This window comes from Fusarium falciforme, chromosome 1 (assembly GCF_026873545.1).
Source record: "Fusarium falciforme chromosome 1, complete sequence".
Taxonomy (NCBI): Eukaryota; Fungi; Ascomycota; class Sordariomycetes; order Hypocreales; family Nectriaceae; genus Fusarium; species Fusarium falciforme.
In genome coordinates this window covers 2,558,895-2,583,021 of record NC_070544.1, presented here as the reverse complement: position 1 = coordinate 2,583,021, position 24,127 = coordinate 2,558,895, and the positions used below count along the sequence as shown (strand labels likewise).

At 55.2% G+C, this 24,127-nt stretch overlaps 6 protein-coding genes across 6 annotated transcripts; 2 read left to right on the top strand and 4 right to left on the bottom strand.

The window, feature by feature from the left end:
* Positions 1 to 571: 571 nt before the first annotated feature.
* Positions 572 to 1,761, top strand: NCS54_00068500 (PKS-ER domain-containing protein; the record flags this gene model as incomplete). The annotated part of the gene is made up of 2 exons (XM_053146331.1): positions 572 to 1,507; positions 1,564 to 1,761. 2 exons carry the CDS (start codon positions 572 to 574, stop codon positions 1,759 to 1,761), a joined length of 1,134 nt encoding a protein of 377 aa, XP_053002306.1.
* A 1,224-nt stretch (positions 1,762 to 2,985) lies between these two features.
* NCS54_00068400 (Zn(2)-C6 fungal-type domain-containing protein) lies at positions 2,986 to 4,550 on the bottom strand (the record flags this gene model as incomplete). The annotated part of the gene is made up of 4 exons (XM_053146330.1): positions 2,986 to 3,055; positions 3,130 to 3,325; positions 3,381 to 3,468; positions 3,525 to 4,550. The coding sequence occupies 4 exons, from the start codon at positions 4,548 to 4,550 to the stop codon at positions 2,986 to 2,988; spliced, it is 1,380 nt and encodes a 459-aa protein (XP_053002305.1).
* A 1,291-nt stretch (positions 4,551 to 5,841) lies between these two features.
* Positions 5,842 to 7,416, bottom strand: NCS54_00068300 (BHLH domain-containing protein; the record flags this gene model as incomplete). The annotated part of the gene is made up of 3 exons (XM_053146329.1): positions 5,842 to 6,176; positions 6,232 to 7,200; positions 7,263 to 7,416. 3 exons carry the CDS (start codon positions 7,414 to 7,416, stop codon positions 5,842 to 5,844), a joined length of 1,458 nt encoding a protein of 485 aa, XP_053002304.1.
* Positions 7,417 to 16,911: 9,495 nt separating this feature from the next.
* Positions 16,912 to 19,047, bottom strand: NCS54_00068200 (Hypothetical protein; the record flags this gene model as incomplete). Its single annotated transcript, XM_053146328.1, has 2 exons — positions 18,730 to 19,047; positions 16,912 to 18,669 (listed from the first exon to the last, which is right to left on the bottom strand). Exons 1-2 carry the CDS (start codon positions 18,901 to 18,903, stop codon positions 16,912 to 16,914), a joined length of 1,932 nt encoding a protein of 643 aa, XP_053002303.1. The 5' UTR covers positions 18,904 to 19,047.
* Positions 19,048 to 19,351: 304 nt separating this feature from the next.
* NCS54_00068100 (Ribosome production factor 2-like protein) lies at positions 19,352 to 20,421 on the top strand (the record flags this gene model as incomplete). Its single annotated transcript, XM_053146327.1, has 2 exons — positions 19,352 to 19,419; positions 19,473 to 20,421. The coding sequence occupies exons 1-2, from the start codon at positions 19,406 to 19,408 to the stop codon at positions 20,419 to 20,421; spliced, it is 963 nt and encodes a 320-aa protein (XP_053002302.1). The 5' UTR covers positions 19,352 to 19,405.
* Positions 20,422 to 21,495: 1,074 nt separating this feature from the next.
* On the bottom strand, positions 21,496 to 23,081 carry NCS54_00068000 (Hypothetical protein; the record flags this gene model as incomplete). The annotated part of the gene is made up of 2 exons (XM_053146326.1): positions 21,496 to 22,905; positions 23,013 to 23,081. 2 exons carry the CDS (start codon positions 23,079 to 23,081, stop codon positions 21,496 to 21,498), a joined length of 1,479 nt encoding a protein of 492 aa, XP_053002301.1.
* Positions 23,082 to 24,127: the final 1,046 nt, after the last annotated feature.

The window sequence follows — 24,127 nt, the reverse complement described above, 5'->3', positions numbered from 1 at the left end:
AGGATGGATCAACTTTTATGGAAACCAACAAGTCGAACGTCTAATGATACCTTCTTTTACTTATTATTCATCCCTGGTAACATGTTTACGAAAATGCGCATGCTATACGACGTGGTGGCAAATTCCGCGGCTCATTCAACCTGTTTCAACCCTTGATCAAGAAGGCAAAATTACATCAGCATCGGCCTCATCTGCAACTACTCGGCGCCCTTTGACATAATCAATGGCTCCCAGATCCAACTACAGCTTCCAAAACATGAGCGGGACCCGACTGACTTGAACCAACATGCCCCTTCGCCCCATTAAAAACGTCAAGGTTCAGTTGCCTCTTTCGGCTTTGCAGGAGTTCCACGGAGTTTTGTCATGACAAATCCTGGCCCCTCACGCCACCTCGCGACATATACACGAACGCTCGTTCTAGTAGATTCATAGTTGATCGCACTGATGAGTCGAGAGTATTTAAGGGAATGACTTTTCCTAGTAGACGTTGTAATGATAATACAGAGCCAGTCTTCAAGGTTAACTGCCTTACACACATCATACCAAAACTTGATTCCTCCTTACAAACGCCATGTCGTCTCTTTCTATCCCATCAACTCAACAAGCTGTTGTCCTTCCGGCAAAGCGTACACCTCTAAGCTCCCTCACCGTCCCTGTTTACCCTCCAGCACCCGGTGAAGTCCTCGTCCGCGTCCACTGGACAGCCTCCACACCCCTTGACCTCCACCGAGCAGATGGCGGCCTCCTCATCCCCGAATATCCAGCCCTCATGGGCAATGGCGGCGCTGCAGGCATTGTCGTCGCTGTCGGTGACGGAGGAGACCTCAAGGGCTTAAAAGTCGGGGACCGGGTGACCGCCTTTGCTTTCCACGGCGGCAAGGAGTCCAACCACCAGGAGTACATCACCATCCCGGCGTACCTGGCCTCCAAGATTCCAGAGAATCTATCCTTTGAGGAGGCTGTGACGGTACCCGTCAACCTCGTCACTGTGTTCCATTCAGCGACTGCGGACCTCAACCTCGAGCTGCCTTGGCCTATCCCGGAGGGTTACACACCCAAGAAGGCTGATGAACCTATCCTCATCTGGGGAGCTGCCAGCAGCGTGGGAATCTTTGCTGTACAAGTCTTTCACCATTGGGGTTACAAGAACATCCTCGCCGTCGCAAGTGGCAAGCACCATGAGTACCTCCGCGGGATTGGTGCAACCCAATGCTTCGACTACCGCAAGGACGATGTCGTGGACCAGATTCTCAAGTACGCTGGCGACCGCTCCGAGCCCAAGCTACCATATATCCTAGACTGCATCGGCTCCCTCGACGGCACCCTCAAGCCCCTGACCAAGATTGCGCAGCGTGGCAGCATCGTGGCAGTAATGCTCCCCGTCATCCTCAAGGACGCCACCGTGGAAGAGGAGCCCGAGTATGAGATGGACGCGTCCAAGGTGCTCGTCGGAGAATGGGCCGAGGGTGTTAATGTCCGTGGAGTGCGCACCCATTTCTACCTTTCTGTAAGTCAACACCCATACAGCTTGATACACGGAGAATATGAGACTGACAGTAGCAGAATGAGTTTTTCAAGGAAAAGATGCAGCCCGAGATTATCCCTGCACTATTGAGGGATGGTGTAGTGTCTCCAAACAGGTACCGTGTTGTTGAGGGGGCGACGGCTGTCGAGAGAGCTCAGAAGGCAGTGGACATTTTGAGAAACAAGGAGGTCAGTGGTGAGAAGCTTGTCTGGAGGATCGCAGACACGGATGCCTGAGAGGCGAGGGTGCATGGGTAGAGAGAACATGATACTTTGGTTGCATGACTCTTTGAACTGTTGGTTGAGCTAGTTGTAACGCTGATGTCTATTTCGATACCAAACACGACGAGTGATTTGTGAAAGGCCCAACAAGAGAATGATGATCTAGAGCTCCTTCGCTCCTTTGCTAGCACCGAAAATACACGGCAGCTTAAACGACCTCTGTTTCCACAGCATGTTCCAATCCTGCTTCTCTCGAAGAGCCTCGAAATCCGCCTTGGCACCAGCATCCCCTCGAGCTGCCGCTTCTGGTTTGAAAAAGACTAGGCCGGCTTCACACTTTCGAACGAGAAGTTGCATGAACCAGACAGCAATTAGGACCAAGTGGATGAAAGAGTCCAATAAAAGAACGTGTCGAAGAGGTCCAATCCAGGGGTCCAGATCGACGTCAAAGACCCAGCAAAGCGACTGCAGGGCCCTCAAATATCTGACTGCGGAGAAAAGGGTGCGGGCAAGCTGTGTCCGGGGCTCATAAGGAAAAGGGTAGTAGGGCGCGAGGTCAATGGTGCCCGGTGTCGTCTGGTGAGAGGCCTGGTCTGACGGTGGTTGGTTGGGCTCTTGATCGGGCATTTGCGCATCGTTTTCGGGATTCGAGTACTGCAACTCGGGAAACGAGGTATGGCTTTCCTTGGAGTGTGCGTTGTCCATGTTGAATAGCTGTGATTTTGGCTAAGATGCGGTTGCGATGATGGCGAGTGTCCTCAGCGATAGTAAGCAGATGCTGAATGGGGATAGTTGTATGAAAGTGGAAGAAAGAAAAAGAGAAGAGTGAAGAAGGAGGAATAAATAGCCCTGGAGGTAGATTGCACATAAAATCATGCCTTCCTTTCTTGCATTGTTTTGCGTCGTCCTGGCCGCACCTTCCATATAATTTCGGTGACCCAATTCTCCTGCCTCCACAAACCTGAATGAAGGTTCTCACATGATCCATGAAGAAAATGTTGTCAACGCCGTGATAGTTTGCATAATGCAGATGCAATTCTTGTTAAACAGAACCACAGTTAGATACCAGAATCTGTTAAAATCAGATTGTGTCAATAATATCTCTTGGGCCTCGTCCATCATGAGACTCTCTATACAGTCGTTACCAAAATCACATATCCCGTCAACTCCAGTCCAGGTCTCTCGAACCAATTTAGTCCCTCCCAACTCCTTAAACCCAAACCCAAACCAAACTCGTGCTCAAACGGCCACAGAAATGTTTGAAATGTTCCCATGCATAAAGTTGTCGATGGCGTCGGGTCCCATTTGCCTGCATCACGGTCAGAATCACACACACACACACACACACACACTCCTCAAAAAACGCTTCTTGGCAAAACTCACGCAGTCAGCATCAGCCTCGTAAAGTCGTCCACGTCCCCGGGCTGCGCATGCAGCCACACGTCTCTAAAGTCCATGTTTGCCACGCGGAACTGCGGCTTGGTCTGCCACGCCCGGAAAAAGTTCATGGACGAGTCGGCCTCCCAGAGGTACTTAGACGCTGTAAAGGCGAACGGGGACTCGAAGATTTTGTACGGCGCTATAGAGGTGTTAGATAGAAACTAGATGAATGGCGTGGTAGTCGAATCACTTACGTTCTTGAGACTTCAGGATATATGTCACACACAAGTAGGAATAGCCCATCATGAGGCTTCGGCGTATGCTTTCGAGGAGCATCCAACCCTGCATCGTCAACGTCAGCAAGCAAACTTCACGCCACATGCATTTACTGTACTCACCTCCCACGAGGGCGGCGGCTTTTCCCTAGAATAGGAAGAGATCGAATCGTCCTTGCCCTCGAGCTCAGCCCTCAGCTCTTCCAGCGCGCCCAGCCACGCCAGGCACTGCGGCGCCTCTCGCTCGCTCGCCGCCCGCAGCGTAATGTCGCCGTCAAACATGCGGATCGAGTCGAGCACCACCAGAGCCTGCACGCGAGCCAGCTTCTCCAGGGGTGTCGACGCCCGCTCGCCTTCGAGGTGGATGTCCTTGGCCACGTCCGTCACGAGCTTGTACACCCACGCCTTGTTCTCGGGTGTGCGTGCTGCGTATGCTGACGCTGCTGAAAACGCCGCTATCATGGTCCGCGGGAGGCTTGAGCCGTAGAGTCGTGGATGGATAAACGGCAGCGTGCGCGTACGAGCAAAGTCTTGGTATAGATGGCTCACCGCGTCAACCACAAAGCCTATCCGGGTGCGCTTGTCGTGCACATCGAGGGGGTTAAAGTCTGTCATGCAGTGCTGCGCCTGCTCCAGAAGCGACATGTCCCTCAACACGAGGGGCGCCGGCGCCGGCACCGGTGGAATATCCATCTTGCTGCTGCCATAGTCACCGAGGTTCCACAGCTCGGACCCGGCCGTCGAGTCGTTGGCCATGAGGTGGTCGATGATGGAAAAGTCGAGGGGAGAGTCGAGCTGGATAGAAGAAACGTTTGTGCCCAGGCTTTCGGGCGTCGTCGTCGCCGTGCTTGCGCTCGCACTTGATGCTCCTAGGTTGTTGTTGATATCAAAGCCCATATCAAAGTCGGGCACCTCGTTTGACAGGTTGCTGGCTGTTGTCGCTCCGCCTCCGATATCCTCGTCGTGAAAGCTCGTCCCCGGTGGCAATCTCTGATATACGCAGTCCAAGCCCTTGGCCGCGCAGCGTGTGCACCGCGGGATCTTCTTGTCGCACTTGCGCTTTCCTCTGACGCAGGCGTTGCAGCTCTTTTGTCTCGATGCTGCAGCGCGGTCCATCTTCCGCATCGCGAGCGGACTGAAAGAATCCATCTTTTTCTTTTTGTTCAAAGAGAGCAGCGCCTCTTATGTGCAGCAATAGGGCGGTGACTGTGACCAGGTTCTCTTCCAACCAAGAGTGTCCAAGAGTCGGAGTTCTCAACGGCGTCGGAGCATGCGGGACCTGCTTCAATAAGAAGCAGCCAAGTTGGCGGACTTTGATGCAAGCAGTAAGCACACGGGCCGGCCCCAATGTTGCCCCGAACCCAGCATGTCTCCGGTCGAATCGGACGAAAAACCTCCGTCCGTAAACTCCGCAACTCCGCAACTCCGCCGCCGCCCACCCCGACCCGAATGTGCATTCTCGCTCCCCCGGAGCAGTCTGGAGACATCCGTTGTGTAAGTTGGCATTAGCGCCGTGTCAATTGTGAGCTGTCAAATCCTTTCACGATACGCTACCTACAAATCTTATCGGATCCTTCCTGGTGGAATCCCTATAAATACATACGTCATGACGACATGCGACGTCTCGCCTTTCCTTTCGTCTCACGATCCACCACAAGAAAGCAGCCCTCTGGGGTACTGTAACTCTTAATCACGTCTTATTGAATTCTCGTCTCCTGCGGATTAATCCCTTTCCGAGGCAGAGACACCCGACGCCGCACAGCAAGCCCCTTTCCCAGTCATCCCCAATCATCCCATCCCATCCCATCCCCATTCAAACCAGCTTGAACCGACTACTCGGCCCCCTTTAAACATCCATGACCTTCCTTACCTTCTTTAAAATGGGTATATACGCCCTGCAACACCCCCGCGCCACCCCAATCTCACCTCCCCCCGTCACCCTTCTTAACCAGATGTCCGAACATTTCCCTTCCGGCCAACCCCATTGTACCCGTACGCGATTAATGGCCTCCCTTTCCCGAATGAGCAACAAATAAAACTCCCAACAACCTCGTCTGTTGTCGAGGTGGTAGATGTAGAAATAAGACTAAAAATGACTGGACAGGGCATCGACAAAATGACACACAAAAAAGGTAAGGTCCACAGTCCGTTTGCCGTGAGACACTGGCCGAGAGCAGTGCCGGCCAGAGAGCAGACAAAATAAGGAGAAATCTAATAGCACAGTGAGCTCGAGGCTCCGGGCGTCGGTGACGATGGCGGCAGCGGTTGTGACCGAGTCCAGCGATGGATCCCTGTGCCGCATCTCGCGTGGGTATATGGTGCCCAAGTATCATAACTTTTTCACCGTCATTCATTCGTTAAGTGGCTGACAAAATAAAATGATGCACATCGTGTGTCGACATGAGTGGTTCATCAGCCAAGTGTAGTGCAGTCACTTGGCTCAGTACCTCTCCTGGCGGTAACCGTTGACACGGGGGGTATCGTACTGAACGCCCGTCATCGAGTCTGGTCCGTTGTTGAGCGAACGGATAGGCGGCAGCTCCGGCCGTGTCGAACTGGCGTAGGGGTCAGAAGGATACGGTCCAGAGTGAGGTGCCGCAGGTGGTGGTGGAGGAGGGTGACCCGAGGATGAGTTGATATCTCCCCGTAGCTGCACTCCCTCCATCCGCAGAGCGTTGAGTTCTCGACGTAGAATCTCGTTGTCTGCCATTGCTGTGTTGTAGTGCGACTGCAAAAGTCGGTTGTGATCGTTGAGTCTCTGGTGCTCGGCGATGGCTGTCTCGGTGTTAGCAATACTATCCCTGAAAGCCAGCAGAGACAAGATGCTCACCCTTTGTCAAGATTTCCCACTTGGATGCTTTGGAGCCGCGCTCCTGTGGCATTAGATCCCGGAGCTGATCGAACAGCTCCTTCATTTCCGTCCTCCTCTTTCGTTCTGCCAGCTTGTGGCTGACTCTAAGCTCAGGGGTTCTGCTGTAGGGCTGGGAGCCGGTGGGTCCATTGCCTTCCTCTGCTTGGAGATCGCTCAGTTGCTTGTGCTGCATCGAGTGGTGGTGGACTGGCAGGAAATCCGAGGCGTTGGACATGCGTGAGAACTCGCCCTCATTCAATCGTCGCTGGCCGGGCGGTAGGCGCGACTCGGTCGTGAATTGGCTGCTGGCGACCGACTCGGTGATGCTGCTACGCCTTGAATCATTGTACTGGGGAGCGCCGACACGTTGGATTTCTTCCTCTGGGAAAGCCCAGGCCTGACCTTTGGTAGGCTCTGCCGCTCGGGCGATGTGCCCTGTCGCGGGACCAGTAATCGCGGGTGCAGTCTTGATCGTCTTGGGCTCGGGGTTTCGCTCTGCGCTGGGCTGGTAACCGTTTGAGATGCGATGAACGGAAAGGTGATGCGGGTTCCGCTGCGTGTGAAGGGTACTCTGGATGGATGTGGTCGAAGGGTTGTTGGATGTATAGGGCGAATTGCCAAGTCGCATGTCACTGAAGCCCTGGTTAATGCGGCTATCCACGCTTTCCCGTCGCAGGCCGCTCATTCCCGGAGCCAGCGTCTCGCCCATCACAGGGCCAGTTCCGTTGGACTCGATCGAGGTGGGCCGGTCCCGACGCGGATCGAGGTTGCCAGGTGTGCTGGGGGATACCATGGCAGCGACGCTCATGTTGGTCGTCGAGGGCGATACGAGCGCATGAGGAACCATGTTGGAGGCGATCGGCGACGGGGTCTTGTCTTGCGATGACGATTGATAGCCAGAGCCGCTTGGGCTCAGGCCGTTGACGTTGAAAGAGGCTGCAGATGTGTCTAGACGAGTCGGGTCAGTAAAGGAGCTGGGCCATTGGCGCAAACAACGACGAGCAGCGTACGCTTACTGGAGGCGTCTGCATTCGAGTAGAAGCCCGAATCTCGCATATGCGGAGGGCCGTTAGGAGCGGAAGCTGATGCGTGCTCGCTGTTAAGGATGTTGGTGAGTCCAGCTGACTTGGGAGCCGGTGGGCGTTGCTGGCTATGGGCATCCATGGCTGGCCGAGATTGAGGACGGGAATAACAAGGCCAACGCCAGCTTGGAATGAATACGGCAGGGCGATACTCAGACGGGTCGCGTGGAGGACAGGGTCAATCCGGTCGCCAGAAAAGCTAAGGGTTGTCTCCTGAATAAAATGGGGGGATCGGTTCGTCGCAGCCACGGCGAGACCGAGGCCGTACGGAGGAGGCGAGTCGGTAGCGGCGGTGCAGCGAGGCGACTGTCGAGAGCTGAGAACTGGTATTCGGGGAGAGGAGCGCGACAGGGCGGCGATTTAAGATGAGAGCCAGGCGTATCAGCGCAAGAGCCCCAGGGCAGGGTCGAAATACGATGATGGTGATAGCAGCCGGCGAAAGGATGCGTGGTAGTAATGGCGGATTGTGAGGAAAGGAAAAGGAAAATTGCACACGAGACGGACCCTAGTGAAGGTGATGGAGGCGGGCGAGGAAGGGGAAGAGGAGGAGAAGGACTTGAGCATGGGTGTGGGTGTGACTTGCGGGAGAACGTGAGAAAAGAGCCACCTCGAGAGAGGGAGAGTGTGCGGTGCGAGTGAGCGAGTGGTTGGGAGGGGTCTTGCTTGGTCTTGGGCCACCCGCAGACAGAAGAGATGGGGAGGGATGGGATGGGATGGATCGAGGACGGGCAGAACAGGACAGGACGGGACTGATGAATGACAGAGAGACTTGGGAGAGACATGCGTGTGGTACCTGAGAGCAGCGACCACGGCGGTATCGCTAATGTCCCATCCTTTGAGCGCACAGCAAACGACCTGCGCTGGCTGCCAGTGCGCGATGCCAAAACCCCAGTGGAAGCCGCAGGGGAGCTAGGGCCTTTGCAGCGGGCGGCCGCGGGCAGCCAGACTCCCCAGTGGACTCTGTCCTCAGCAACTGGGCGCCCCGTCCATCCCTCTCCAGCAAGTGCGGCAGGTAAGGTGAGGTGAAGTGCCTCGCTGTGCTGTGCTATGCTCAATGTGTACCCCCTGTGCCCAGTACTCGAGGTACCTGTGATAGCGTGGCCAAGTACAGCATCACTTCAGGTTCCCGCCCATGCCGTGCCCGGGGGGGCGGTCCCTGCTGGTCATGGTGCACTCGAATGCGTGGTCCGCGCGCGTGGACTCGCAGCCACAAGTACCTGGGGTCGACAAGCAACCGCTACTGGCGCGAGAAACCTTCAGCTGAAATACCCCCGTCTGCAGTACCCGAGACTCGGCACGAGTTCAAGGATAGGCGCATCTGAGGGCTCACACGGGCGACCAAGTGCCCTGAACGGCGGTCCAATGCAGCCCTGAAACGCAGCCATGAGGGACTCGGCCCGTATCGTGTACCTGTCTTTCTCGTAGCCCCCACAGGGATACGGCTCCATGTGTCAAAGTACCCGGCCACGACTCAATACCCCCGACCGGCAGCACGCTATTCTTGGGAGTGTCGCCAGCTTCAGTCACTGATGGACTGCTGGGGCGTGCGGTCCCACAGTCTGTGAAGCCACCCTCCACCCATGAAGCCCTTGTTCATTCCCCTCTGGCTCCCCGAAAACCTTGTTCTGCCACGGCCTTCAAGACGTGGAGGTGCGGAGAGCATTGGATGCAAATCGTGGAGGCGCTCCCACCGGGCAGAAGACGGAAGAGGGCACCATCAAGGCGCCGTATTGGCCTCCTCTGACCTCAGCCAGCCTCAGGTACTGTACAGTGCGATACGCAACTGGCCTCTGCTTCCGGCCAAGGTCACTTCCTCGGACGACATGATGCCCGGCCCAGGAAGAGTGGCTATGGGCGGGTTCTGGCATCTTGCCCATCTCAATGCCAAGGCTGAATCTCCGAAACGCTGCACTGAGAGACATATGGCAGTCCCGGTTGGAGGACATGGCGGGATACCTTAGTGAAAAGATGCAGCTCGGGCCCTGTTATTATTCCCTTCGTCCAGCCGCTTAGATGGGAACCTCTGCGAAAGAGGGGAAACCTGCAATTGTTTGCATGCAACGGACCGAGGAGCAGAGTCCATGATGTCTGTGCAATACTGCCTGCAGTAAGCAAGCCAGCTAGCTATGAGCCACTTGTCGCTCACATCTTGCAGAGTGAAGTTATTCCCTTGACATGGGACAATCTCGAAAGTGGTTGTTCAACGAAACCGCAAAGGTGGCGACACGATCCCTCTGAGCGTGGCCATTTTTTATCTTGCCTGTATGTCAGTATCTAGATAGCCGCCCAGTTAGAGGCATCGCAGTACAGTAAGCAGTTCACTAATGGCCTGCCAAACTACCTACCACGCGGGATGCCGTCACCCATATGCCACCTTTTGGCCGTCGTCACGAAAGACCCGGTACAGAACAGATGGTCAAAATGAAGCACGTTCTTGTTGCCGACATGTTGCCGCTGAGGAATAGACAGGGTCCATTCTAACGCGGTCACCTTAAGGGATGGGACGATGGGCGACGTTCAAAGCAAGATTCAGCAAATCGAAGGACATGACAACAGGAAGAGAAAACTCTTCAAAGCCCTTGTTCCCAGCAACTGGCAACATCCTGTCGGGCCACCACGAGGCCAGTGCCTGCGGGTTGCTGGAGCTTGTGGTTGAGCAAGCTAGGATCCCTAGACCTCGGGAAGTTCGTGTGTGCTGTCTGTTTGCACTGCGTCGACGATTTCCGGGGTGCGCTGTGCAATGCTGAGATGCTCGTCAGCCCAAGAAACGGGACTGGAAAACGTGTGGGTGTGTGGCTTGCACCGAGCCGGGGCACCTCGTGCGTCGTCGACTAGCGCGCGCATCCATGGCCCCATCAAAAAGCATGGACTTGGAGGCCCATGCCGCGAGGTCCAAGAATTGTCTAGGGGCCCATGCCCTTTGTCTTGTACCGGACTGGCTCGTTTGGTGAAGCTTTGTTCCTCCTTCCGTCTCACCCCCAGTCTTTTCCCCCGGCGCACCCCAGCTGGAACCTTCGCTTGGCTCGACCCCGTTGTTTGATGAGCGATGGGCGGAGCGACTAAACAACCCAGCACCACATGCGCGATCTTCCGCCGCCACGTGAGGCGCATCTTCTCGAGAGGATAGCGCCGCGAAGCAATTGGTTCCTTCGTTTGCCTGCAGAGTACGTACTGTCTCCATCCCGCCCTCATCTCATGTAAGATGTCGTTGGCATGTGCAAAGGTACAGCTGCCGCGCGGTGTTCGTGAGCTGCCATGTGGCAGCGCCGAGGTACTCGATACCTGAAGGATACCTCAAGATGGTTGTCGCCGTACGCTTGTCGCTCGCAGCGTGGTGTCGTACCTGATTTCTTGCCAAAGCCATTTATTCAGCTGCTGCCCACTATCAGCTTGAAACAGCACTATGTAGGTTGTGCAAGGGAGACTATGCCTGTACAGGCTTCAGTCTTGGTCAATCTTTGCTGCTTGCGTCAACCCAGCGTCGGTCACCTTTGACTTTTCCTGCTCTCCGACACGTGCGCGGACGCGGATGGAGGAAGCGCACGCAAAAGATCTAGCCGCCCTGGTGACCGGCGCGACCAGGGAGGGCGTCAATCTCGATGGGTCAAGCCGTCTCGGTGACAAGGATACCCTTCAAGGCTTGATGTGGGTGTGCTGAGGTGGCCAGACGAAGCAGAGGGACAAGAAAAGAAAGGAAACAGGGCCAGGCCAGGCCAAAGCAAACAATTTGGAAAAAGAAAACACTCAAACAGAAAAACGGTCTGGCGATTGATGAGATCGGCCGACAAGCACGAGATCGAACTGATTGTGAACGAGAAGGAGCAGCATGGATCAGAGTCCTTGAACAGTGCGATGTGCATCTCTTTCCGAAAACTCGGATTGACACTGTACATGGCGCAAACATATCGCTCTGTTTTACAGTGCGCATTTCTCTCTAACGTTCATAGCAAGAGCGACCCCTGAGTCGCAATCTCATTCTCTGGACATCCATCCATCTAAGATCTCCTCTCAGTACCAATAGCCCTTCACAACTTAGATCCATCTCTCCAATATCCCCCAGCAAAAGAGGATGCAAGAGATTCAGTTGTCTTTCCGCCGAGACAGTGTCTCGATCCCCCGTCTCGTATCTCGCCAGTCGTCCTACCGCTGACAGCCCAATTGGTTATCAACCAGGGAATAATATAGCAAGAGTCGCTCCTACGGCCGTGGGCAGCTTGCTTTTCGCACAATTTCCAACAAACATTCATCAGAATATCCGCATAGCAACCCCTGAATTTCTCTTCGACGCCAAACCGCCTGGCTGATCATGCATAGCAGCCAACTGTGCCGAGACATGGTGCAAACTCAGAGCAACAGCCTCCAGCGACCTTGTCGTCGTGCCGCCCACGCGGTGGCAGCAAGCCTGTCCAACCCAACCTCCTCCTCGCTCACAAGCAAAGAAGATGGAGAGCCAGTTGGCGCTTCTAGCAATCCCACGACAAGAAACCCCTCGCGTGCTTTTCACGCCGGCCCCAAACCCTTGGACCCATGTGCCTGACTTGTCCCGAGGGGGGATTCTTCCCGGGGATCCTCATTACCTCTCTCTCGACTAACACCACCCAAGCGCGCTCCCATCGGCGATCGGCGCCTCTTTCAGATGGCCCGTGGCTGGGTGTAACTGAAAATGGGTTTCCGTACAGCAGCGGTGCGATTTGCGTCAAAGCGCAATGAACTTTGTTGCGAATTCCAACACTTTTAACCTGATATGCATGGAGGGCACATCGTTGGGCGAGCCCCTGCATCTCAGCCTCCATAACTGCCGGTGGAGAAGCAACAAATTCCCCTTCCACGTGGTGATGAGGTGGCAGCCAGTCAAACCTCACTCGAGCAGTCATGCCGAAACAGGAGGGTGCTCAAGAAACGCGGGTATGATCCCAAGCTGACCACGATAGTTTCCTCCGGCTCCCGTCATTAGCACCCGCCGAATATATCTGAAAGTGCAGCATGGACCGCCCCCCACACACCCGTGCGTTTGCTCTGTGCAACCCGAGCCTCGCCAAAGGAGCGGTTAGATCGTTGTGGCATGAGCATTGCTTGCACAAAAAGCGGGAGAAACATCCCCTTCTCTCCATGACCCGACAGCGCTACCCACTCCGGCTCCATTACGGCTTCTCCCCGGCTTGTCTCGACGATGGACCCATCGGTTGAGCCACTGGCTCGGGCAATCAGCTATCCGCCATGCCTTGGCCCAACTTGCGAGTCTCACACACCCCTTACGGCGATATCTTCACCCTTGCCTTGCTGTCCCATCAATCAATCACCCGTCTCTATCAGATGAGACAGCCCGTCCAAACTTCCGGTACATACTCGATCTTCTATCCCCGTATGACAACACCACGAAGCTCAGCTAGACGCTCCCAAACCAGCAGTCAAACTCCTGCGCTCAAGCTGGTTGGGTTCAGACACTCGGATTCGCCATCTTGTTTGTAGGTCCAGGAATCGAATTGGCCTCCCTTTTGACCTCACAAGCCTCTCAGCCCTATTCTAGATTTTGCTGACCTCAAACTTTGGCCGTGGTTTCCACAAGTTGGGGTCTGCGTGAGACTCGCAACCCGCAGTTTTCCAAGAGCAGCAACCTTGGCGGTTTCTCTCATTCGGTAAACCCAGACAAGGCCGACCAAGCCTGAGGAGGACGACAATAACGAAGGTCCCAGGAGCAGGTTTCATAGGGTGGTTTACAAATGCCACCATCTCCATGGTTGACAGCTACGCCTGCATTGCTGGTCCTTCGAGACAGGCACATTGGCCATGGCATGAGTGATCGACATGCGCCCGTGTTTGTCAATCCTCGGCCCTTCTGTCGAGGATGTCCCTCATCATGCCAGATGAGCTGAAGTGGAAGATGGCGACCCTCATGTCTCGAAATCCGACTTGTCATGTGGGATTTCAGCAGACACGCGCATTAGGGATGACTCGTTCATCGCTGTCGTCAGGGAGAGTGATGATTCGAGCTGTTGGGCAAGCCACCAGAGATTTCGCTGAAACTAGCGCAGAGCGGCGCATTGTCACCGGGATACGATTCGACAAAGCACCGCCCAGCAAGGCATTGTCGAGTCCATAGCCGTTGTTCGTTTTATCCTATCATGGATATCTCCAATCCGCAGCTCTGCTCGGCGCCATCTTCGAGATTCGCCCCGTCAACAAGACGCGACAGACCCAGCCAAGCCTTCCCTAATCTCGTTCCATGATTCCTGTATCAGTAGTCGAGGTTGAACCGGCCAGCCCTGGCAATCATGGGTCTGGCCGCGTCTACTCTGGATCGCCCACCGAGCAGGTCCCATATCTTGAGGCGTCGTGTTACTTCACCATGTTGCACTACTACCAATGCTGCCACAGTGCATACACCGCTCGTGAAACCAGACAACTCGCACGACAGCAGCACAAACTTGCATTCTTACACACAGCTTCGCTTGTTGTTGGCTATACATTGCGTTCCCAACGTAACAAACGATTTGTCCGCTCGGGTAGTGATCCAGGCAGCACGTCGACGGGTCTGGGTCCTCCGCCGTGCTATTTCCATGTTCATCATGTGTTGGACTTGCTACTCATCACCTTGGCATCAGATTGGCGCTGCGCACTGACACGGTGGTGGGTACAACCTCGCCAGAACCGGACAGGGAAGGACGGGATGGCTGGAAGCCCAGGCGCCCAGGCAGATGGTCCTTTCTCGATCCTGCGGGACAAGAGACTCGAAATCTGGAGCGTGCTCAGCTTTCCATGGTTGCACAAAGTACCTCCTGTTTGTCTCCATCAGAAGAGGGGGGCCTAGGATTCCACCAATCTCGCTCAGCAACCCTCATCCACAGCGGGGAGCCGGCTGCCCGCACAAACTCTCTTTTTATTGAAGCAATACACCCTGGTCAACGACTATCACGTCTCTTCGTTTACGGAAGGCAAAGTAGAGGGTATGTACAGTACAGTACTGACGCACGGTTCCCTAAGTGTGAAGGGTGGAATGGTCTCTTGGATCCAGATGCTCGGGATGCCTGATCTGTGAGTGGACTTGCACTCGGAAGCTCACCCGGGCTTGGGCAAAAGACGTAACTTGAGGACTAGCCCGAGGCAGGCACATAATGAAAGATTTCGACAGGATTTCTCCACGGCGAGGTCTCGAGCTTGCTTTGACTTGGCGTCCGTTGAAGAAACGGCATGGAATCTTCCAGTGGTGATGCTATAGAACGGTCGCAGAGGATGAGTGAAGGCGCGAGGCCCGACAGGTGTCGGGAGACAAGAGGCATGGTGAAGAATGGACTGTCTACCTGTGCTGAAGGGATACCTACCACGCTGCAGGCTGGCTGTCAGTTAGCTCGCCTGCGGTGGAGATGTCTCATCGAAATGGCGGCATCTCTAGACTACTTTGGTCAAGGCAAAGATATGTCGCGGGGCAAGGGAATCAATATCTAGATACCGTCTCAAGGCGGACCGAGTCTTTAACACAAGTCACCGAGACAAGAGGACTCGACGGTATATCGTCTCAAGCAAGATCTCCCAGAGCAAGCTTGATAAATTCGATAAATTCGATATACCCGCCCACGGAAGGTATGTGTTTCCTTCTCTTGCTTAACGAACGGGCGGCAGTTCTGGTCACCGAGCGAGCATGAATCAACGGCACAGCACGACATCGATGTCGATCGCGCTCGCAGCACAGTATCCTTCCTACCCCGGACTTTCCTGGACAGTTTACGCGATGGGCTCACTCAATCAAGCACTTGGGATGTAAGCCAAGCCCCCCTGGCCCCAAGATGACTAGCTCAACGCCCTCCGTCTCCACCAGCATGCCTCGGAGAGCCGTCTGTTTCTACCCACCTTGTTCCCCTCATGGCGTCAAGATGTCTTGATGGTGCTCTCTCTTATCCCACTTCTGTATGCCCGTCAGGTTCGATTCTTCGAAGTTTTGCGCCGACCCGAGGACCCGGCCGTTGGGGGATCGCCGTCTATCAAACCCAATCGAAACTTCAAGCGTCTAGATATGCCGCCGAGGGGCATGGTTCCAGTACTGCACAGTACCTACTGTATCTGGTGAAGATGGCTTCGAGCAGACACGGATGCGCACTCCTCGGAGACGTCACAACACCCTCTCGAGTGTATGTGTTCGGTACCTACCTTGTACTGTACTCCATACACCACCAGCATCAACGATGGGGACGGCACTCACCGTTCCAACAAAGCAACATTATGCATCTAGCCTGGTTTGGGAGGATGCAATCCATCCCGTGGTACACCAGATTGTCTCTGGCAAGTCTGGTCAGGCCCAATCAAACCGGCCGAGTGCCTGAGACGACTGTGATCTCACTCAGACGATGCCGCAATATCACAGCCTAGCCGTAGCCTCGCTGTTCCGCTCTGTTGTCTCACTCACTTTACTTTTCCCAGCTGCTTTCCGTCCTGTTTGTTGCTTTTCACTCGCCTCGTCTCCCTCTCCCCTTGCGTCTCTTCAGCCCCATTACTCCACATCCGAGGGGGGAAGAGAGGGGTACTGTGCTCTCAAGCCTACCGTACTCAGGCCCAGTCTTCCCTTTCCCGCGAGGCCATCCAGTTTCTATAGCGCCCGCATGGGATGGGCCTCCATTGCGAGACATGCGTCCCCTCTGGCGATGGCGCACGTCGCGGCAGGAAACGGGCCTAGGGCTGGCCAAGGATGGATGCCTTGACGAGACGCGCAAGAGATCATCCACCACGGGAAGCTCCTCGTCCTCCAAGCCCGGCGTACAAGTGCCGTCCCAAGGTGGACGGCGATACTCTGCGTCTGCTTACTGCCGAGGCCAGCTAGCTAGTGGGGAGGGGAAAGAAATAAGAGAACCTGCCCGAGCTTGCAGGGAATAACGAGGGAATTGCGCTGCGCCATGACACCCTCTTGACTGTGGTCGGGGAACCATGGATTCAATCTGCAAGCCTCTCGTCTCAGCAACTGACTCGCGATACATAGTCGGTCAGCCGTGATACAGACATTATTAAGCTCTCGTCCGAGAGCGACAGGCGTCGGGTAACATTTCCCGAATCACTATAGCAAAGAAGCTGTTGGTGCGTCCCTTAGTCTCGGTGGAAGACTATCACCTATACCCGGGAGGCTTCGGGGTACGCTAGCCGTTTGACTCCTTCTCCGTGTCGATGCTTATTTACAACTGACTCGATCATATAACGCTTATTGTCACCTCGGCCGTGCAATGAGGGGCTCGCTCATGTCCATGCCCGACTGGTTGACCGAGAAGTTATCACTAGTCATAGGTAATTACGGAGATGTAGAAACTTGCAGACAACTGTCCGGGGAGACAACATGGAGACACCAAACCAACATTCGAGGGGACGCATATCGATTAACCCATAACAGGTGCCGCTGTCAGAGACAATGGTCTCCACGTTGCATAATATATTCGTCAATGACCTGCAAGGTCATGTATGTCTCTCATATGTCACATCCCAGCCTGATTCGATACAAGCAAAAGTCCCAACAATACATCCCAAGTCAATAATTAGCCCAAAACAACATCCTCTTCAACACGGACACGCTCCTCTTTGATTCCAAATATCCGCTCTAGCCTCAGAACTCAAACTCTGGTCGGAAAATGTCCGGATCTACACCAGCAACTGTCTTCTCGGCCAGATCCCTGCGGCCCATCTGGGTAAAGACACGGCGGAGCGTATCGTACAGAGTGCTGCTCCTGTTCTGCGCCGACATGCGGTCGAGTGTCTCGTCGACGTTGCCAGCGTTGTCGCCCAAGATCTCGTAGGCCTTGCTGCGGCCAGACTTCTCAATGGCCTTGTGCATCTCCAGGGCCGCCAGGAAGTGGCAGGCGGCCTCGTGGTGGCAGTGGATGTTGATACAGCTTACACCCAGGTTGTAACGGGCACGCACAAAGTTAGGTGCGATAGTCAGTGCTTCCTGATAAGCTGCGATGGCTTCCTCGGACCGTCCACTGTTGGCGAGCGTCGCACCCAGTCGGTTCCAGAGGAGGTGAAGCTGCTCCTGCTGGTTCGAGGTGCCAAGCTCCGAGGAGTGGAGAGCTGACTGGAAGCAGTCAACGGCCTTGTCATAATCCTCTGCGCCATAGAAGAGGACACCCAGGCCGACTTGCACGTCAGGGTCCATATGCTCTCCATCAGGGCTCAGCTGTGCTGCCTTGATGAACAGGTTCGTCACCTTGTCGTGTAGCTGCTGTCGGTCCGTGAAGCCCATCTCGGCAGGGGGGTGCAAGTCCTTGGGGTCCAGGATATTGGGATACTTAACTGACAACCACCGTTCGAGGGTGCGATATGCTGTGCTGTCGTAGCCCTCGTTGGTGTACGATACGGCGAGACCCATCAGGGCTGCCAGGTTGTTGGGGTCGAGCTTGAGGGCATGCTCGAGCGCCCGGATTGCCGCCGTCTCCTTTTCGTTCTGCGCCTGGGCCGTTCCTAGATACACCCACGCCTCGGTATGGCTGGCGTTCTGCTGGACGGCGGCTTCAAAGGCCAGAGCGGCCAGCGAGAGGTTGCCGCCCTCCTTCATGATGCGCACGCCCTCCTCGAAAGCGTTCTTCTCGTCGCGGAAGAAGTTGTCCTCCTCGAAAAGGTAGTTCTCAACGGCCGGATCGCCGAGGCGGCCCCAGTCGCCCATGCCCTCGAAGTCGGGCATCATGTTGTTGCTCCATTCGGTATCGAATTGGTCGAACATCTCGTCGTTGACCATGGATCTATTGGCAGCGGTCTCAGCTTGGATTCCTTTCCAAATGGATTCAAAGTCACCGAACTCATTAGTTTCGGACGTCAAGCCCTTGTCCATTTCATTCAGCTCCCGCTCTGCGGCGGTCGCTTCCTCTTGCTCCTTCTCCTTGCCCTTGTCCTGCAGCTCCATCTCGGCGAACTGCTCCTCCCACTTGTGGTCGTCGAGCTCTACGAGGCGGCCCTTTCCCTTGACGTCCTGCTGGGGTTGTTGATGCATAGGCTGCTGGTTCTGGTACATGGGTTGAAACATGGGTTGATAGCCCATGGGTCGGTTCATCATGCCGCTCATCATGGGTCGTTGTTGGTTCATCTGATTTGGAACGTTGCTCTGCATGGGACTCGCTCTTGAGGAAGAGCTTTGCCCGTTTAGCTGCTGGAAACGGGCAAATTCGTCAGTGTTGAAATGCGCTGCTGCGGCTGGCGGCGGCTTGAAGGCCGACTCCATGGCGGCCTGGCCATTGAAGTCAGGGGCCCATGTTGGCGATGCTGAGTTGGCGCGCATGTGGCTCTGGGCTGGGCCAAGCGGCATCTGGCCTGGCTGCATAGGAAACTCTTGCTGGAGGCTTGGGCCCTGGTTGAGGAAGCCATTCATCATCTATTATGCCAAGGATATGTGTATTAGTAATTCGTCCATTGGCCTTTTTCGAGGGCATACCTCGTCTTGAGGAGCGTTTGCGCTCTGGCTTCTGAATCCATTTAATTGACCGCCGGGGCCTCGACCGACGAGTCGGTCTTGCTGAAGGGTTCTGTCATTTTGTGTGTGCTTGTGAAGCTGGCTGAGGGGGTTCGCAGAGGAAGAGCACTCGGCACCACCACTCAGGAACGACATGGCGCTGGCGATATGTACGATTGATTTCGGTGGTTCGGACGAATCGGGGAGGAAGTATACGCGATGAAAGAATCGATGTCGACAGTTGGCGACGATGCTCCTGATATGCGCGGAGGGGGAGACGTCGATGCAGGTTGGGTCGTTTACAAATCGAAGTTGATCGAAGTCTTGGGCCTGGAGAAGGTGGCACCGTTTGGCGGGGAAAATGCCGAGGCTCCGCCGGATGCCGTGTTCGGAAAGGCAGGCCGATCAGCAAAGGTCCCTTCGGTATCACACGTGACTGTGGGGGAAAAGTATTGCCCAAATCGAGCAAGCGGCAGGTGCAGGGTGCTCTCACCGAAGTTGGGAAGGACCGTTCCTCTTCGGTGAGCAGCACCAGCGGGAGCAGCCTTATCGATAAGGATTTTTTTTCTCTCGTCCTGTTCCGCGAGACGTCGCAGCCAGCCAACCTCCTCAAGAAAGCCTCATTATAGCAGGACATCTTTCACCACAACACTTCAAGATGCTCCGCCAAGTGTATGCTCAATCGCACCCTTTTGAGTATCTCGCAAGCTAATTTACTCCTCTAGCAAACCCCGCAATGCCCGCTCCAAGCGGGCGGTCGAGAAGCGCGAGTCCAAGGTCAACGAGAACCCCAAGACGTGCCTCTTCCTCCGCGGAACGACGTGCTCGCAGATTGTCCAGGACGCCCTCAACGACCTGCACCAGATGCGCCAGCCGCTGGCAAAGAAGTTCACCAAGAAGAACGCCATCCACCCCTTCGACGATGCCGCGTCGCTCGAGTTCTTCTCGGAGAAGAACGACGCCAGCCTGCTCCTCTTTGGCAGCAGCCAGAAGAAGCGCCCGCACACCTTGACCTTTATCCGCACCTTTGGGTACAAGACCCTCGACATGCTCGAGCTCTACCTCGACCCCGAGAGCTTCCGCACCATTGCCCAGTTCAAGACGAAAAAGTTCGCCATCGGCCTGCGCCCCATGTTGCTGTTTGCCGGCACTGCCTTTGAGAGCCCCGTCTCCAACGAGTTCACCCTCGCAAAGAGCATGTTCATCGACTTCTTCAAGGGTGAGACTAGCGACAAGATTGACGTTGAGGGTCTCCAGTACATCGTCTCCATCAGCGCCGAGGAGAGCACCGGCGAAGGCGACGCTAAGCCCGCCATCCACCTGCGTGTCTACACCATCAGCACCAAGCGAAGCGGCCAGCGCCTTCCGCGCGTCGAGGTCGAGGAGATTGGCCCCCGCATGGACTTCCGCGTCGGCCGCATCCGTGAGGCCGATGAGTCGATGCTCAAGGAGGCCATGAAGAAGCCCCGCGGCACCGAGGAGCGCACCAAGAAGAACATCACGACCGATGCTATGGGTGACAAGATTGGTCGCGTGCACCTGGGCAAGCAGGACCTGAGCGAGCTGCAGCTCCGCAAGATGAAGGGCCTGAAGCGCAGCCGCAAGGAGAAGGAGGAGGAGGAAGAGGACGTGGTCGAGGAGGAGGAGGAGGATGCCAAGAGGGTAAAGCAATAGATGTGCGGCATTGCGGGCTCGGAGTTGGGCGTCTGGGAAAAGGTCCTACCTAGGAAGGCCGTGTCGATTTATTATGCACGAGCGACAACTCGTCATTACTATTCTTGTCTCTTGTATCTATCATCTAGCTGCGACGACACAAAGATCATGTCTTTCGGCGATTCAACATGTTATTGTCCGACATGCCCAATATCTTGCGTGCCTGTTCCGCTGAAAGCAAGTCCTTGCATCGCAATTGAAGTACGATAGGGAGTAACAAGAGTAAGCCATCAAGACACTTCATCTTGTGAGCCCCAGAAGCATGCTGAAAAGGGCCAGCAAACCCATAAAAGTACTATGCATTATGTCCATGGTATCTCGTCTAGTAACGTGCTATATGACATGACTCGACGATGGGTATGGGATCCGTCTCTGTCTATAAGCATATACATCAAGATGTTCGCCCCAGTGTCCCGAGTAAAGAGCTATTCCATGGCGAGACCTCGGACTCACCTGGAAGCTCGTAGAGGTCATGATGAGGACGGTGAGATGATGAGCTGTGACCTAGACTTTTCAGCCTTAAAGCCCAGCTTGCTCCACGAGGTTGACCTAATGCTAACGCACGAGGTCTCTCTCGATAGAGGAAGCATCCTCGTCCTGACGTACCAGAAAAACGCCTTCACCGCACCTGATTAGGAGGATTTTAGAACTCCAGCCTGGGGCGGTATCCATTCCCAGACGAAGAGGGATATGATCCCAAGAAGCGCCATGACCCAGGTACCGTACACCCCCTCGTTCAGGATTCTGATAAAACTCCAAACCTATGCACCGGTATCCCCATCTAGGGCATAAGCCGGGTGTATATAAACGAAAGAATAGATAGCCGTGAGTCGTAAAAACGTTGAATTTGAAGATTATCCGTCGGCTCCCACCAGAGTTGAAGCCTGGGTAGGCCGCCCAGAACAGTATCCGCTGCGCTCATGATTAAAAGGAAATATGTTGCAAGACTGCCGATCTGATCTGCTGGACGGGGCTCAAGACCAGCTTCAGTCCCCAGAGCCCCTGTCTTGGCCTCGTGAGCCTGAGCCCACCCCCTCAGTCCGGGGAGTCGGGCACGATAAGATCCTCGTCTGGGATTGGAATAGGAGGTTGCACATGTGATTGGTTCAGCATCCCGGCAAAAAGCTCGATGTGCTGCACCATGGAACCAACAACCCCTGACTGATCCGGAGCCTGCTCCTCCAACTCGGTGCCCCAGATGTCCTGCGGTATTGTGCTGCCGTCAAGCAGGGCAATACGAATGGGCCATTCAAGATGGCGCCACCACTTGGAACCAGGCTCGAACAGGCCCACAAGGCCCATCACCTCTCTCCGAGATACATCCTGTAGCCACCAGACATTGTCCATTCGTTTTAGAAGGGCAAAGAAGCAGGCAAGAATGGCAAGGGCGCGTGGCCGCTTGGCATCCACCAGGTCGACATATCTCCTCGAAACTGTTGCGGGAAAAGCCAGCGCAGCAGCTGCGTGGTAGTTCTTGTGAGCCCAGTTGAGGACGCTAACAGCATGCGAGTACGCCTGAGTGGTAGCAGCGACGTAGCGGGGGTCTTCGTTCATGAGCTCGTCTGCTAGCCCTTCAAGCATGTGTCCAAAGTAAGAATCGGGTGAGCGCGGATTTAGGTTGAGCTGGAAACTTGGCTGAGAATCAATCACCACCTTGACTATATCGCTGTGGCAAATCCACTGCCAGGAACTTGCGACCACAGTCTTGACGCCTTGGAAGGCGTGAAACCAAGAAAGGGGGGGCGTATATCTGCTTATCGAGTCACTGGGGTCGGTATCTCCGTCGTCCTTAATGAAGAGGCGAGAAGCACTCGCTTGAAAGGCAATGAGAGTCGCGGTAAGGAAGAGTGCTTCGGCATTGTCGGCGGTGATGCCAGCTTCCAGCGATGCGCAGTAAGCGGAAAGGGAGGATGCTGAATAGGCATGTGAGGCGCGCACCAAGCACTTGTCGTCAGGGGTCATGGAGCGGAGGTGAAGTGCGGCGACGGAGAGAATGGCGTCGGCGAGATAGGTCTTGCCATTGCCGGAGAATGCCATTTGAGGCACAGCACGCTGCCAGATATCCTCAGCGGCAGGGGAGTTGGTCAGGAGGGTTTTCGACGTGACGTTTGTATAGTGGTGCATGAGGCGCAACTCGAGCATTCTGTCGCCATGATTTGGATCCGATGTTGCTGAGCTTATTGACGGTTGCGAGTAAACAGAAGTTGGAGGAGAAGGGTTTGGCCTTGGAACCCTGACTGGACTTGAGGGGGCACGTGGACGCGTCAAAGGAGTCCTGGGAGCGTTGATTGTTGCCGAAGGCGAGGGAGTTGGAGCGCCGATGCTGCTCTCAGCGCTCACTGTAGGCGTCGCGGCAGTGAGCTGTTCGAGGACATCGGGATTACTGAAGTCGCATGGGACGCCATGTTTGGCGCAGTTGCCGCATCGCGGGTGGACTTCATCGCACTATTTCGGTACAAGAGTTTGATGTCAGCCCAGATGTAAACAAGCGGAGCCTGGATGGATACTGGAGGTTTGAGGGATAAGCATGAGTCCAAGGGTCGGCGCCATACCTTGATCTTCCTATTCTTGCACCTGCGACAGCCCGCGCGAGACTTTTTGTGAGAGCGACGAGGCGGCATGGTTGACTATCTTGAAGCGGACGAGTACAAAGGGGGGGTAGGGGAGACGAGATTTTCACGTGTCGTCACCTAGCTCTCAGAAAACAACTTGAACACACGGACTGGACCCTGGATGGTGAGCTCAGTCGCAGCATGGCCGCAGAGGCAGGAGGCCTCGGGTGCGGTTAGCTGAGGTGAAAGGGGAGGAAGCAATTGTGTTTTGAAATTATTCAGGTGAGAGTTCCATGACGCGCACGCAGACACTGAGAAAAAATAAAGGTCGAGACAAAAGAGAGAGAGAAAAGCGTCGTAGGCGAGAAGGCGTGGTTGAGCACGGTTGTTTCTGCCTGCGTGCGCTGCTGAGCTGAGCGAGCTGCGGTGAAGGGGGAGATCGGGTGTTGGCGCTGGTAAAGATGGATTACAAGTTGAGGATGGCACGCATGGATGGGGATGGGATGGGGATGCGCATGGAGGGGCGGTCGGCAGGGCAGCCAGTGAGGGAGCGAATGGGAGAGAGGCTGCACTGCCACAGCAGGGGTACTCGCAACACAGAACGGACGAGTCGGTGTCCATAATGTTGACGACTTCGGCGCCGGAGCATCCATGTGGAGCAGCAAATTGATGCTGGTGCTGCTTGTGCCCTTGTAAGCCCTTGTGTGTCCGGGTCTGCGTTAACCACGTAGACGGCCAGGTGGACTGATGGGAGCAGCAGGCGGGAGGCCGGGCCGACAGGAAATGTTGAGCATCAGAGCATCAGAGAGAGAGAGAGAGACAAAGGGAATAGCAAAAAGAATGTCGGATATATTGAACGCCAACAATGCGCAGGCCGTCCGGGGGTGGCCCACGGGCGGCTCCTCAAACCATGACATGACAGCTCAAGGGACCCTCGAGCTCTGGGTCCCTGCTGCCCAGAGGACGGCAATTGCACACAATGGAGTTGTAGCGATTGGATGAGATGGATGGATGGATGGATGGATGAGAATTGCCACGAGGGCAATCGACGTGAAACTGGGACTCTGCCCTCCCGCATTGAGGCGTCCTGTCCCTTTGTCGGATATTGCGTGGTC